This window comes from Xenopus laevis, chromosome 6S (assembly GCF_017654675.1).
Source record: "Xenopus laevis strain J_2021 chromosome 6S, Xenopus_laevis_v10.1, whole genome shotgun sequence".
NCBI classification, from domain to species: Eukaryota; Metazoa; Chordata; class Amphibia; order Anura; family Pipidae; genus Xenopus; species Xenopus laevis.
The window spans coordinates 79,097,932-79,113,896 of record NC_054382.1 but is presented as its reverse complement, the minus strand read 5'-3'; the positions used below and the strand labels follow the sequence as shown (position 1 = coordinate 79,113,896).

The 15,965-nt window shown below is 36.9% G+C and overlaps 1 protein-coding gene across 2 annotated transcripts in view; it reads left to right on the top strand.

The window, feature by feature from the left end:
• dtnbp1.S (dystrobrevin binding protein 1 S homeolog) overlaps nucleotides 1-15,965 on the top strand; it is a 76,838-nt gene that overhangs the window by 12,408 nt on the left and 48,465 nt on the right. For both annotated transcript variants that reach the window (XM_041567208.1, NM_001094322.2), the window contains 1 exon segment: nucleotides 10,086-10,218. In XM_041567208.1, the coding sequence (XP_041423142.1) occupies nucleotides 10,086-10,218 (133 nt within the window).

The following is a 15,965-nucleotide window of genomic DNA, read 5'->3' as shown; positions in this document are numbered from 1 at the left end:
TGCGGAGACAGTTTTTCCATAATTTGGAGCTTTCTGGATAACAGATTCTGTATAATGGATCCCATACCTGTATATGTTGTCAGGTTTTTAATACAACCATACATAGAATATTTAGCATAGATATTTGACACAGAAAATATGAGTTATTGGCCTCTGTCTGTTGCCCGCCAGTCCTATACCTGGCCAAAATTCTTACACTTTTGCCAGAATCGCAGATCTTTAGGTGTATAGCCAGCTATACTGGTCACAGATACTGATTGAAACCCATCATTTTTGTCACTACTGCCTTTAGAATTTAGAACTTTATTGTTGTTATGATTTAAGAATAATAGTATGATATGATTATGATTGAATCCAGGAATTGTACAGTAATAATGTACCCCGCCTACTTCTTCTATCTTTACTCTTCTTTCCCTGCTTTATCTATTTTGTTGTAACTATTAAAGCATTAAATAAAAACTTTAAAAAAAAATGTACCCCATTGTATCCCAAATACCCACCGAGGGAGTGTATCACTTCAGATCTCGAATACTGTGGCAAAACAACTGAGCGAACTGAACAAATAGAATCACTTCCTCTAGAAAATTAAAATACTCTTTCAAGGGTCTATAGGACAGGAAATGTTGAAAAAGTATAGTGCTTATTGGTAACTATGGTAATATTGAGGGTCTGGGAATTTTTATCCTATTGCCAGAAATGAATGTGATATTTTCTGCAAATTAATTTAACTTCCCTGTTTTTCTGAAAACTAGGTACTTTTTTGTCATCAGCAAAAAAATGTTTAAAGGGTCAGGTCAGCGTTGTGTGTGCAGCCCTAGAAAATGACATTACATTCCTTAGGCCAAGATAATTAGTTCCCAGTGACATGGTCAATTTAGATTGAATAGTAGATAAGATGTAATAGAGCAAATGTATTAACAATAGGCAAATATGCACCAGTGTAGTAACACCTAGCAGCCAATCATCACATTTATTGAACAGGGTAATGCAAGTTGGAAACGGAATGCAATGAAACTGAATACTGTGACTATGGGTTACTGTTCTGATGTAAATTTGCCAAATGTCAAAGTGAGATTGTACTGCAACATTGTTACTAAATGTATTTTTGACGTATCTGCTTATATTTTACAACTATTCCTGTCAATTTACATAGAAACAGTAAACTGGATACTTGTGTAGTGGTCAGTACCACTTTTGCTGTATTTGGTGTTAATCCAAGTTTGATGGTCTATGAAATAAAATGGGATATACAGTCATATGAAAAAGTTTGGGAAACCCTCTTAATTCTTTGGAGTTTTGTTTATCATTGACTGAGCTTTCAAAGTAGCAACTTACTTTTAATATATAACATGCCTTATGGAATCAGTAGTAGTAAAGCAGTGACATAAAGTTATTGGATTAACTTTAATCCATCATAACAAAATTAGACGGGTGCATGAATTTAGGAACCCCAACAGGGTAGCTGGATGCGATACAGCTTTCCTTTTCCCCGCTCCGCTGCACCTCGTCTGTTCCTGCGCCCAGTGCTAATCCAGCGCACAGTACAGCTACAAGGCACACGTAGGTCTGTTAGCTAAACGGAATGCAGGCAGAAACAATCACTCATGTGCAGGGAACGGAGCAGGAGCGACCAGGGCAGGGAGCGGTGGAGGAGGAGGGGGCCTGGCCAGTGACTGATGATGAGAAGCGGCTGCCGCTGCCAACATTGATTTACAGCTCCCTCCACCGCCTCCACTACCACCGCTTCCTCCAGTGTCCAGGTGGGCGCTTCTCATCTATAGTACAGGAGGAGGAGGGGGCCCAAGCAGTCACTGCATCGCATCGCAGGCATGAGGAATCCATCTTGCTCCTTCACAAGCTGTCAGTAGAGTAGCCAGGGAGGAGAAATCGAGCCCAGCAGCATCGATGGTCGCCCTTTCGCCGTTTCTGTACAGGACAGGAAGTGCAGTTTCTGTAAGTTATTTCTTAATAAAGGCTTTGTGATTTTAAATTATAATTTGTGGTGGTGTTTTTTTTTTTTTTTGATGTGTACTAACGATTTTTTCCAAAAATTTTTTTGATGTTACTGGTCCTTTAAATTTGATGGCTGCTGAGCATGGACAGCCTGCTTGAAATCCTCCCATAGATTTTCGCTGATATTCAAGTCAGGGGACTGTGACGACCATTCCAGAATATTGTACTTGTCCCTCTGCATAAATGCCTTTGTAGATTCCAAGTGTGTTTAGGGTCATTGTCTTCCCCTGTGTAACTTCAACTTTGTGACTGATGCTTGAACATTATCCTGAAGTATTGTTGTTACGGGATTGAAGTCATCCGACCCTCAACTTTAACAAGGGCCCCAATCCCTGAACTAGCCACACAGCCCCACAGCATGATGGAACCTCCACCAAATTTGACAGTAGGTAGCAGGTGTTTTCTTGGAATGCAGTGTTCTTCTTCCCCCATGCAAAGCGATTTTTGTTTTAACCAAATAACTCAATTTTTGTATCATCAGTCCAAAGCACTTTGTTCCAAAATGACTTTGGCTTGTCTTAATGAGCTTTTGCATACACTAAGCGACTCTTTGTGGTGTGAGTGTAGAAAGGGCTTCTGTCTCATTGTCAGGGCCCGAAGACTCAGGTTGGAGTTACGGACCAAGGAGGAAGCGGCAGATTCCAAACACAGTTTGTGGTATCAAGGTTTTCCCCTAAACCATGATACTGAACAGTCTTTGTTTTCAGATCTTTTGAGAGTTGCTTTGATGATCACATGCTGTCACTATTCAGAGGATTGTCAAACAGAAGCACAACTTGCAACTGGTCACCTTAAATACCCTTTCTCATGATTGGACACACCTGCCTATGAAGTTCAAGGCTTAACGAGCTAATCCAACCAATTTGGTGTTGCCAGTAATCCGTATTGAGCAGTTACATGCATTCAGATTAGCAAAATTACAAGGGTCCCCACATTTTTGCACAGCCAGTATTTTTGTTCAGAAAGCACCCCAGACTTCCGGTTTCGGCGCCCAAGGAGATGGCAGCGCAGGGTTAGCGCTCTTGCTATTTGGGGTCAAAAATCGGCTAAAAAATCTATATAACCCCTTTCCGAGTATCCTTACCGGTTCCTGGTGTCTTTGTCGGATACTAGTGAGTGCGGAGAGGCTGTCTTGCTGGTGCCCGAGCTTATGCAAATTTTGCGGCGGTGTCCGCATTAATCACCTCAGGACCCGACCTGTCTGAAATAGTTTCCGTGCGGTGATACATTCTCACTGCTCAGCGATCTGTTAAGTGCTTTGTCTGCCAGACAGTTTGTTAGCGGCTGTTAGCTCAGTTTGTAGAGAGGTCTGTGGTAAGCGAGAAGAGGCTGCCTGGACCTATATTACGGAGCTTGGAGCGGAGTCCATTTCTATTACCTCAGGATTTGCTACAGTTACTATCGTGCTGTGCTGTGGGAGTTTCTTTTCAAAATTAAACTCGATACTTTTTCTTCCTGACAAGTTTGTTTGTGGCCAATGACTTTGACAGAGAGGTCTGTTACATAGTTGATACTTTTGTTTCAGTAAAACACTTGGAGCCCGATTTCAATTAAGAAAAAGAAGATACAAAATGGCGGCTTTGGTCTAGCTGCTGAGACGCTGAGGCAATAAAGATTTCTTTAGTCAAGGCTGCTGGCTGACTTATTTGCTTTGCTTTTGATCTTGCCTACATTGCCTTTATTAAGGGACAGATATGGATCTCACTTAAAGTAAAGCCCACTTTTTCCTGCAATTCTTATCAGTCTGCAATTAAATTAGTGGTAACTCTTTTATAGGACTTCGCTTAGTTATCTAGGCTACAAGTGTGTGACCAATTGCAAGAGAGTTTTCCAGTCCTAGAAAGTGGTTGATAGCTACTCCTTTAGGATAATAAAAAGAAGAAGGAAAATAAAAAGTGGAGGATAAATACAAATAAATACAAAAAGTGAAAAATTTGAAAATAAATTAAAAAAAAAAAAAAAATTTTTAAAAGAAAAAAAGGAAAAAAAAAAAGGAAACAAAACCAAACATCTCACATTATTTGTCTCATTGGGAGTGTTGCCTGTTTCTCCTGGTTTACGGAACCATTCTCTCTCTATCTAAAATGTCATCTAAAGCTAATAGCAAAACTTATGAAAAGGCTTACAGGAAAAATGGAAAACAACAGGATTCAGATACTAATAACACCTCTCTATCCCACAAACCTATTCCTCCTAGGTTATCTTTATCTGATGACCACTCTCTTATTGCGGCTGAAGTAGCCAGGCTAATTAATCCAGTCATAGAGTCTACGATTGCAAAAGCCATTGACAAACTACAGATTAAAATCACCAACATCTCAGAGACACTCTCTACACATGACAAACGGTTTGGTGAGCTTGAGGATGTGGTTTCTCAACTTCAAGACGATATGATGGATTCTTCATCCAAGTTGGACTCGTTAGAGAAACAAAACCAAGAACTTAAAATGAAATTGGATGACTTGGAAAATAGATCTAGGAGAAACAATCTTAGATTTATAAATATACCTGAATCTTTCCAAAACGACTCACTATACTCATTGATTTCTAAAACGATTCCCCTTAAACTTGGTCTTCCTCAGGACTGTCAAAATTTCAGAATAGAGAGACTTCACAGGATTGGTCCACCTAGGGATCTCCAACCCATGAGGCCAAGAGCTGTAATAGTTAAATATTTGGACTATTCAGATAAAAATAGACTATTTCAAGCTTACAAAAAATTAAATACACTTGATGTTGATGGAAATAAAATTTTTCAAGACTACTCTTTGCTTCTGTCTCAAAAGCGAAAGGAATTTTCAAAAACTTGCCAATTATTGGCTAATCTACATGTCAATTTCTCATTGATGTATCCAGCTAAACTAAAGATTTTTCTGCCTTCTGGTGCCAGAGTTTTTAGTGATCCTGGAGAGGCACATACTTTTACTTCTCACCTGGAAAAGAAAAACAGCGGAAATTTTGCTCCAGTATCAACATCTAACTCTAAGAGTGGCCCTCCCCCAAAAGATCAGAGATGGAGGAGATATGATATTCCCAGACAAACTAAAGTTTCAAATGACTTAAAAGCTACTCAAGTGCAGACCAAGTCTAGGTCCAGATCAAGATCTCCACTCCCTCCTAGATCAGGCAGTCTTCCACACTCCAGTGAAGAAGAAATGATCTCCGATACTTGACTCTTTTAGGGAGCTTATTTTTCTTCAATATGACCCTTTAGTGGGTGTTCTGTTCTCTGTTTAACTCATCTCATAGTGAGAGAGTTTTTAGCTTTCTATCCTTAGGGAAAAAAGGAAGTGCTCTATTACTTTATACATCTATTCTGTTATTAGGATTTATAGATCACTACTTTTCAGTTCTATATGTTGTTGTGGATCAATACTGTTGGCTTTGTTTTGTTTTTACTACTGGATGCAACTAAATATGTATTATTTTATCTGAATCTGCCCAAGCTCATCTTTCAGGTTAGCGTTCTCATCTAGATTGAATTCTCTGTCCTTTGTTTCCTGGAATGTTAATGGTTTGAATCACTTTTCTAAAAGAAAGAGCATACTCAGAAATTTAAAGAAAACCAAATGTGACATAGCATTTTTACAAGAAACACATCTTAATGGTTCAGAAAATATCTGGTTGAAAAAAGATTGGGTGGGTGAACTAGCCTTTTCTCCTGCTGTTAATAAAAAATGCGGAGTAGCTATTTTATTTCACCGTAACTTAAATGTTGCTATTACAAAGTCAATTGAAGATGAGTTTGGCAGATTTATTTATACTGAAGTACTCATTAACGATGTTACGTGGCACTTGTGTTCTGTGTATGCTCCAAATAGCACTAAACTAGAATTTTTCAATTGGCTTAAAACACAAATTTCTTCACTCCCTGCTACTAATTTAATTCTGGCAGGGGACTTGAATGAGTCCTTTCTTAGTTCTTTGGACAGATCAGATTGGAAATTAAATAATCCTTGTAAGAAGTCTATGCTCCTACATAATTTTTGCAGAGATACCAACCTTAATGATGCTTGGAGACTTCTTCACCCTGCTGAAAAAGACTTCACCTTTTTCTCATCTGCTCATCATGTGGGTACAAGAATAGACTATTTTCTAATTTCCAATAATCTAATCAATAGAACTATTGAAACAAATATAGGGAATATTAACATCTCAGACCATGCGCTAATTTCATTGGTGGTCTCCACTTCACCTGCTCCTAGAAATTTTGTCTCTTGGTCTTTTCCTGATTTGCTTAAAGACAATCCTGACTTCATAGAGATGATACTTAATAGATGGGATCTGTTTGTCAAGGAAAACAAAATACACTTGTAAGACCCTTCCTTATTATGGGAAACTTGGAAGGCAGTGGCTAGAGGGGAAATTTCCTCATTTAAATCTCACTTCTTTAAAAAAGTACACAAAAATTTTCTTGATTTGAGTAAAAGACAAAGTGTCTCTTATATTAGATTTAAACAACATCCTTCATTTGAAAATGCTCAAAAATATAAAAATATTTTGGAGGAACTTAAAGTTTGGATCAAAGTGAGGCAAAACTTTTTTGCTTCTTTTTCGCAGGCTAGGATCAACAATTTGAGTAACAAAGCAAATTACCTACTCTTTAATCTTACTAAGGCTGAAAATAAACAGGCTAAACTTATCAAGATTAAAGATATTCATAACCAGCTAACAAATGATCCCAATAAAATTGTAGGTATTTTTAAGGATTATTATAAAGATCTATACCTTAATCCAAATATAAATTCTGAGAAAATGGAGAATTTCTTTGAAAATTGTAAAATCCCCCAGATTTCGAAAATTCAGTTAGAAAAGCTAAATAGTCCAATTACCACAGAGGAAGTGTCCACAATTATTAAGAATCTAAAAACAGCAAAGGCAGGTGGCCCTGATGGCCTTACTCCTTCTTTTTACAAAATTATGAAGGATAAAATCTCACCTTTTCTGACAAACTTGTTTAATGATATCTTATTTTTTGGAAAAAGTCTACCTTCTAGTGAAATATCAAACCTTAGAGTCATCCCAAAAAAAGACAAAGATCCATCCCTTCCTTCCTCCTATAGGCCTATTTCACTTTTAAATCAAGATATCAAGATATTATCTAAGATCCTTGCTGATAGACTTTCTTTAATTCTACCCTCTATAATCTCCGAGGCCCAAAATGGTTTTATTAAGAATAGATCAGGAGTGAAGAATATTAGAGCTCTAATTCATATTTTATATTACGCCAAACAACACAAAATCCCTAGCTCTATTCTTAATATTGATGCTGAGAAGGCGTTTGATAATATTACTTGGGAACATCTATTTTTTTGCCTTAAAAAATTCGGTATCAGGGGCCCCTTCTTCCAATATATTAAATATCTTTACAAAAATCCCAAAACACAAGTAATTATGGGGGGAGCTAGGTCGCCACCTTTTGAAATATTTAAAGGGACGAGACAGGGCTGTCCTTTGTCGCCCCTATTATTTAATATTGCTTTAGAACCGCTAATCTGTTCCCTGGATCAATCCAAGTTAGTTAAGGGAATTTCTATCAATAGTAGACATCTCAAGGTATTAGCCTTTGCTGCTGATTTATTATTAATTTTAAAGAATCCTGAGTCTTCACTTAGGGTTGTTTTTGATCTATTTCAAGAATTTCAATCTTTTTCTGGTTACAAAATTAACGTTGAGAAATCAGAAATAATGAATATTTATGGTTCTTTTTCTAGTTCACTACTTAAGAAATTTCAACTTAAACACCCAAAGAATCAAATTAAATACTTAGGATTAATAATTCCTTCAGATCTTAATAATTTATATTCTTTGAATATTACCCCAGCCTGTCAAAAGGTTTTTTCCATGTGTGACAAATGGGCCAATTCTCCCCTAAACATAAAGGGACGAACGCTCTTTTTTAAATCCTTAATATTTCCCAAGCTAATATATCCATTAATTAATCTTCCTTTGCTTGTAAGACATTGTGATATTAAGAAACTTGACTCCGCTTTAACTAAATTTATTTGGAATGGTAAAAAGGCAAAAATTGCCCTCTATAAATTAAGAGCTCCAGTTAAACTTGGAGGATTAAACCTTCCTGATTTCAGAGCTTTTAATTTATCAGCCCTTACTAGATATCTTATTGAGTGGATCTCTCTAGGTAATAAGTTTACAAATCCTGATATTGAAATCTTTCAAGAACCCTTCTTTGATATTTTATCTGTTTTACATAGTAAATGGGGAAAGGTTCCTTGTGATTTTAAGAGAAACCCTCTCTATCGTGATTCCATTTTTGTGTGGAAACATTTATTTTCTCGACATGGGTATAGTTATACAGAAACCCCTTTCATGCCAGCTAAACTTTTACTTAAACCCTCAGATTATCAAAAGTCTGACTCCTTTTTATTTTCTATTAAGAGAAACTTATTAGTTTTAGTAAAAGACATTTTTGACCCACTTACAAAAACCCTAATGTCTTGGTCAAAGCTCAAGGAAGAGTATAAGCTTCATGATGTTGATAGATACTATTATTTGGCTTGTCAGTGTGGTCTTTCTCTGCTCCATAACAACAAAAATCTGGCTTTAGCTGACCACAAACTAGCAGATGAAATAGCAGAATTTATGGAACTCCCCTGTTCAATTTCTATTGGTTCTTTATCTAAAAAATTTTGGAACATTTATAGTATAGACTCACACCCATTATCAAATTCGTCCATCAAATGGTCTGAGTTTTTGCAAACTCAAGTATCTCCCTTAGATTTGGTAAATTCTATTTATAATTATAATAAATTAATTCTAGCAGAGAGTTGGAGAGTTCAGCATTTTAAGCTTATCCATTTGGGCTATGGGAAAATGTTTTCTAAAAGTATTTCTAATACTCCCCTATCATTTTGCCCTAAATGTGATGAGACTAATGTTTCTCTTTTCCATTACTTATGGTCCTGTCCAAAGATTAATTTATTTTGGAAGGAAGTCGCAAATTTTTTGAATACAAAGTTGAAGATAAAATTTAAATTGTCTCCAGGTCTTGCATTACTGCATCTAAATAATAATATGTTTTCTTCAACTTCTAAGTTAATGTCTATCTCCCATGAAAATGAATTACTTACTACTTATTTTTTAGCTGCTTCCAGGAAAGCTTTACTTAATTTTTGGCTACAAAAGGAACCCCCCTCATTATCGGACACCATTTCTTATGTGAATCAGCTTTGCTGGCAAGAAGCCTTAATTACTAAATCTCAAGGAAGTGATTCTAGAGATTTTTTTAGGCAGATTTGGTCTCCTTATTTTGAAATATGCAATTCTAAAACTGGTGATCATATTAAGCGGTTTCTTCAACTGTAAAAGTTCAATCCGACATTCCAGATTATTAATGGGCTTTTTCTTTCTTTCTTTTATTATATTTGCATCCACTGACTTAGTTAGTTAGTTCTTTTTTTTGTTAGCTCTTGTTAATTTTCTTATATGGTATACTTTTTGACAATATCATACTATTTAGTCGTCTGTACCGTTCTCTCTTCTTCTGCATGATATTTGCTGTTTATTGATTTTATTTGTTTAATGTGAAAATCAAATAAAATATTTCAACAGAAAGCACCCCAGTACTCCGATGTTCCTGGGAAATGAAAGACATACCACTGTTCTCTTTTTTTTGTTGAAAGTGGAGTAAATTATTATGCAGGCTGAGAGGGGTTGCCAAACTTTTTCATATGACTGTATGTACTTGTTTAAAATTATTCGTTTATTTTCAATGCAAACAGTAGCGCCCCATAACCATAAATACCCAAGGTGTCATAAACTTCACAGAACCATAAATACTCAAGGTGTCATAACCTTTTTGCATCCTAAAAGAATCCATCTTCTCTAGGATTTTCTTGGGGAGTACAGCCTTCTCTCTCTCTACGAGTTTCTAGTGGTAATTCTTTAGATATTAGATGTCATGTAATAAAGACTAATTGCTATTTCTGATGTGGGTTAATATATGCAATACTGCTTTTGTTTAGTTGGCCGATTAACCATTGCATTTATTCATTCATCTTAATAATATGTTCCTGATGCATTACACAAAACCTTTTATAACTCCTTTTTAGTTGCACTGGAAGGAAGCTTTGAAGATGTTGAAAGATGCCTGTTGGAACTTGAAGACATGTGTGAACAGTGTGAATTACAGAGATTTAAGCATGTGCAATACATGCAGCTAGAGCAATACAAGAAAAGCAAAAGGTTAGTGCCAAAAATGCACATCTCACTTGTGATCTCCAGTTTTAAAACCCTAGGACAATTGGCCAGGAATAAATGCAAACTGGTCTGGACTTCTAACCCCTATATTTTCAGCTATGTTGGTTGGCCTAGAGCAAAGGAGTACTTTTTAACAAATCAATACAATGAAATCATAGGGATTTCAGTCTTACCTCTGTGCAGATAACATCCAGATCAACCCTCCCTTCCCCTGTTTTCCACTCAGTATATCTTATTGCTTAACTACTATAAGTTTCTGGGTATTTTGAAATCTGAAAGCTGAACTAATCCTTTTTCGTTCTGCTACATACATATTGTAAATGACCTAAAGAAAAACTATACTCCAAAAATGAATACTTGAGCAACAGATGGTTTATATCAAATTAAGTGGCGTATCAAAGAATCTTCTCAAACTGGAATATATATTTAAGTAAATATTGCCCTTTTACATCTCTTGCCTTGATCCCCCATTTTATGATATTCTTTGTGCTGCCTCAGAGATCACCTGACCAGAAATACTACAGCTCTAACTGTAACAGGAAGAAGTGTGGAAGCAAAAGACAGAACTCTGTCTGTTAATTGTCTCATGTGACCTAACAAGTATAGTTTTGTTTGGTATGTTTGTGTGCACAGTGAATCATATGATCCCAGGGGGTTGTCCTTATTTCTTAAAATGACAGTTTTTTTATTTATGATTACCAAATGACATATACTACTAAAAACGTATATTATTATGAAAATGGTTTATGTCCTACATTGTTTGGGGGGTATAGTTTTTCTTTAAGCCATTAACTCTAATCCCACATGCTGTCTATGGTGGCCCTTGACTCTGACCTTTTCCTCCTTCTTTTTCCATATAGTAGTTGTTACTACTTATTGATTTGCTAAGAACTCTGTTTATCTCATAATACTGTAGCATGTCCATACAAACATAATTATGCTATAGTTAAAAGCAATTCCTGAATGACATGTTATCATTAACCCACAAATTTCACTGTTAATGCATTTATGCACAACCTACACCAATTGCTTTGGGCCACCCTAATGGGTCCAGCTCTTCTAGTAGTGTAGTGGAAAAGGAAAGTGGAAAACTTCTGACACAAGACTTAGTGAAAATTAGTAACTACTTCAGTAAAGTACATGCCAGGCACCCCCCCCCAAGTGATTATGTTTTACCTGATACCCCAGGCCTGTGCCTCTGTTAGCAGAAAATTGCAGCAGGTTGGGGTACTTCTCAGTAAGCACCATGGAGTTCATCCTAGTGATTTCACCTTTTCTTCTTTAAAGATTTTCACAATGCCTTATAGCAGAATTGTTTTAAAAAGACACCATGAGATAAGCCGTCCCATAATTTCTTGATAATGGCATCCAATACCAGCAGAGCCATGCCAGCCTAGAATGGTGCCCAATACAAGCTTCTGGCCTTCCCCCAATTCTCCCCCTTAGCAACTTCTCGATCTCTTTCCTTTCCACTCCCCACCTCTGGTCACAACTGCTGCTGGTATAAGCTGCCCCTGCAACTCTCTGCTCAGCAGTTTCTTTCTCCTCCTGCCCTCTAAATTTGGACAGAGCTGTAGATAGAGGAGGCAGCAGAGGTTTGTGCTTAGTGTCCTAGAGCCTCCCCACCTATACGCCCTAGACCAGTGCCTCTTCTGCCTACCCCTAGTTGAGGCCCTAAATGCCAGCACTGCGAAGATTGTACAAGATGAATGTAAAGAGTCAATAATATGGAAATTGAAAGTTATTTTTATTTCATTATTTTAAAAAGTAGTGTTTTATAGCAGCATCTCTGCCACTGTATTTGTTTCTTGCTGTTGCAGTCATCATGACTAACACATACAATGCTTTACAGAGATTATTCATCATGCATATCAGTCCCTGCCCCAGTAAAGCTTTCAATATAGGGTTGCCAAAAAAGCCACAGACCCCTAGGGAAACAAGTGCCAGGTTCTCTGTCTTTAGTGACAGTTGTAAGGGGTGGTGTTGGAAAGTCAAGACAGCATTTTGACAGTAATTGCCAACTGAGTAGAGGGACTGGAGTAGGAGGAGACATCTGTCAAAATATTATTTCTGTTTACTCTCAAGTCTAGCGTGTTAATTGGCTCATGCAGTGAGCTTTCCAGTGGTGGTGAAAGGTGCTAGAAAAATGCTGATTTTCTAATAAGCAGTATTCATTGCTAAAATCTGAATAAATAAAAAGTCTTGCATAAGGAGATACTTCCTAATTTATTGTTCTTTAAGAATACATTTGATTACATGAATTAATATCTTCATATGACACACTATGAATGGCTTGAGAGAATATAAAAAGAGGATTCATCTGCAGCCTCCGCAGATGGTTGGGTTGCTAAACAACTGGATCTTTGGTTTGGTCATCAATGTTTCAGCTGAACCAGTCATTTTTGCTAATTTTTCAAAGTGTGCCATGACGGAATTTTGCATCCTTCCTGATATCTAAACAGCTCAAAGGGTATATTCATTATAAATGTTTTTTTTTTTTTTTACATTTTCAACACTAGATTTTTTTTTATAGCCATGTGTATGTGAATGCCTTCTATTTTAAGATCACTTTGACTGTAATTATTTTACATGATTTAGCCCCTGGAGTGTAAGCTTTCACTGGCAAATGCCTTCTGACCTTGTCTGAATTTATGCTTGTTCCATAGTTATGGAAATCCTCACAGAGCACAGAAGTGCCAAAATGTAAATATTAACTTTTAGTTTCTTGCAACAAAATCATCAAATCCATGTCAGGAGCAGAAACCCTGAGCTTGGCACGTTTCATTTTCCTTGGAAGCAGTATAGAGTTCCTACATTTTCTTAAAGGTATAGCTACATACACAAACCCAACCCAATAATAGAATAACCCTTAGATGGATTACAAACATTTAACCTCCACATATTTCAAAGTCCATGTAATAAATATAATAAACATATATGGTCATACTCAATTAAAATGATATCTGTGAACATATATTCACACACACATACCCCTGCACCTACTTGAAACTAGATCACACATTTCAATAATAACAGGAAATCTCCCATTCCCTATTCATGCCTCCATATATTTCTATAGTTGTTAGTCTTCGCAACAACTGTTCCATAGTTTGCACTTGTTTTGTTGCACTTTATAATAATAACAACTTTATTGAGTGCTGGTTATAAATTATCCTGCAGACGCAGTCAATCTTTGATGATTTGGCTGTTCTAGAAATCTACTTCCCAGTGCTAATTATTCCTAGACAAGGATGCTTTAAGCAGGCAGTTTTGATATGATATATTTATTACATCATGTTAATTTAAAAACTTAAAAAAAGGCCAGATTTAGAGAGATGTGTTTTACAGCCTATTGGTCTTATGAGGCTCAACAAGTCTTAACAGTGTCTAAAAAATATACATTGTGTAATCTCGAAATAGTAGTGTCGGCCATTAATATTTCTGTATCTGACGAAGGGGCATGTGTGCTCCGAAAGCTTGCAATAGTTACTTAATCAGTTAGCCAATAAAAGGTATTACCAAACTTTAATTTTTCTGCATTTTTTCAATGGCTAACACAGCACAACATCTTAAAAACATGAAACAGAACTAGAATTCTGCTGAACGGGCTCTAAGTTTACATGAAAAACCATTGCTGAAGATGAAAGTAATGCTTCTTAAGGTGGCCATACATGGGCAGATAAAGCTGCCGATATCGGTCGTTTGGACCAATTTGACAGCTTATCTGCCCGTATATGGGGGCTTCCGACGGGTCTTCCCGATCGATATATGGCCACGATATTGATCGGGAAGGTTTGATTTTTAACCGACCGACCAGCCGGAGCCCCTTGGCGTATCGTAATTCGATCGCTCAGCCATATGGGCGAACGTTCGAATTACCCCCGATATAGCCATGCCGTTAGTGGCATATCGGGAAAAGATCCGCTCGTTTGGCGATGTCGCCAAATGAGCATATCTTTGAGTCTATGGCCAGCTTTACAGAGCCTTCCAAAAGTAACCAGGAACTTGACCATACCTGATATTTTGCTAGATAACATTCTAAACTGAAATTTTATTCATTGTGATATTTTTATTTCAGAGCAGTAAAACTCACATTTTTTTCATTTAATTCAGAGAAATTATTTTTAGTAGTACTGCATCTCCATACATTACAATACTTGAGCAGCTTTGTGAACAAAAAACAGCTTTATATTTTTTGTTATGAGCATGTTCCAGCTTTAAATGCATGGTAAAAAAAAATTCGGAGAAGCAATGAATGCTTGGGTGTGTGTATGTGTGGACGCTGGGTTTTATTTGGAGGGATTGAATTTGATGGACTCTGGTCTTTTTTCAACCCAACTTACATATGTAAGTGTGTGTGATAAGCACAATTAACAGATCCATATATAAATCATCAAGTGTTACATGAATTACATACTTCATTTTCATGGACAGCCATTGAAACCAGAACACCTAGAATGAATGGCAGCTGCTTCTTGTGTTATTAAATAGGTATTAGGGCTAAACTATATGGAAGAGTTTGATCAGATTTTATCTTCATTCAACAGCACAACATTTTAAGGAATCTTACAAAATCTGATTCCCACAGCTTTAATGCAAGTCGGACGGTGTGTTTTGTTTATGCATTAGCACAGTCCATGCATTTCAGATCTTATCTTGTCAGATGCAGCATGCAGCGTTCCTTCCTGGCAGGTGTGTTGTTTTATACTAGTTCCATTATATTTTGACCCAAGCAACTACATCCAACTTGTCAGATGTGTTCTGTCGATCTGACACCATCTCCTGTGTAGTTTAACTATTATAGTGCCTATGGCATACTGCAGTAAGTGTTCTCTGTTTTCTCCTGCATAGCCAGACAAAGTGTGCCACAAGTTGTGCAATTTTTATTTAGCAGAAATGGAAATTTTAAAAAGTGTTAATGATAAAATTGTGTGTAAAAACTCATCTTATGCAATTATTGGACTAATATAATTTCTTAGCAACCAAGAAAGCAGGGGATGGAATATCAGAGAGCGTCTCTAGGCAACATCATTTAAAATATTCGTCATGAAATAAACTCCAAGATACATTAAAAGAGTACATACTTGTATTCTTTTTAATTCAGTAATTCTGGTATCAATTGACTTATTGCCCTTCTCATATACTTATTGCCAAACTGAATAAAAGGTGTCTCTCTCTTTTTTTTTTTTTTTATGTAAAATCAATTGTAAAAAATAGGTGGTACAAAATGGCACTGAATCTGAATGTCTATTTTGGGAGATTTTTGTGCACGTATCCTTATACTTCTGAGTGCTGTTTCCCACAATGTGCCAGTCATGCCCACCATCTGATCCTCTTTAATGTCCCACTCTCCTCCCTGGTAAGCCTAGATTCCTCCCTCTACCATTAATCTGCTAATCTGTCCACTGTCTCCCTTACCCTAAGGTTACAGTTTTGGGGTTAGTGTTACAAAGACCACTGATGTGAGGAGGATTGAAAATGCATTTGGAAGGGCAGGCAGCATATGAAAGTTGGGGAGGGAGAAGAGCTTAACATGGAGGTAGGACTCTGGAACTCTGACAACTGAAACCAGTTACTGGTAGGCAGTAGAACAGCATACAATTCAGGGACATAGAATCATGGGGCAAAATTTGCAACTGAATCTCCTACCCACCCTCCTAGACTGTACTATTCACTGTCCTGCTTGCACTGTCATGTAGGGGTTGAGCCTGGCTGACTGGCCTGCCTGGCCC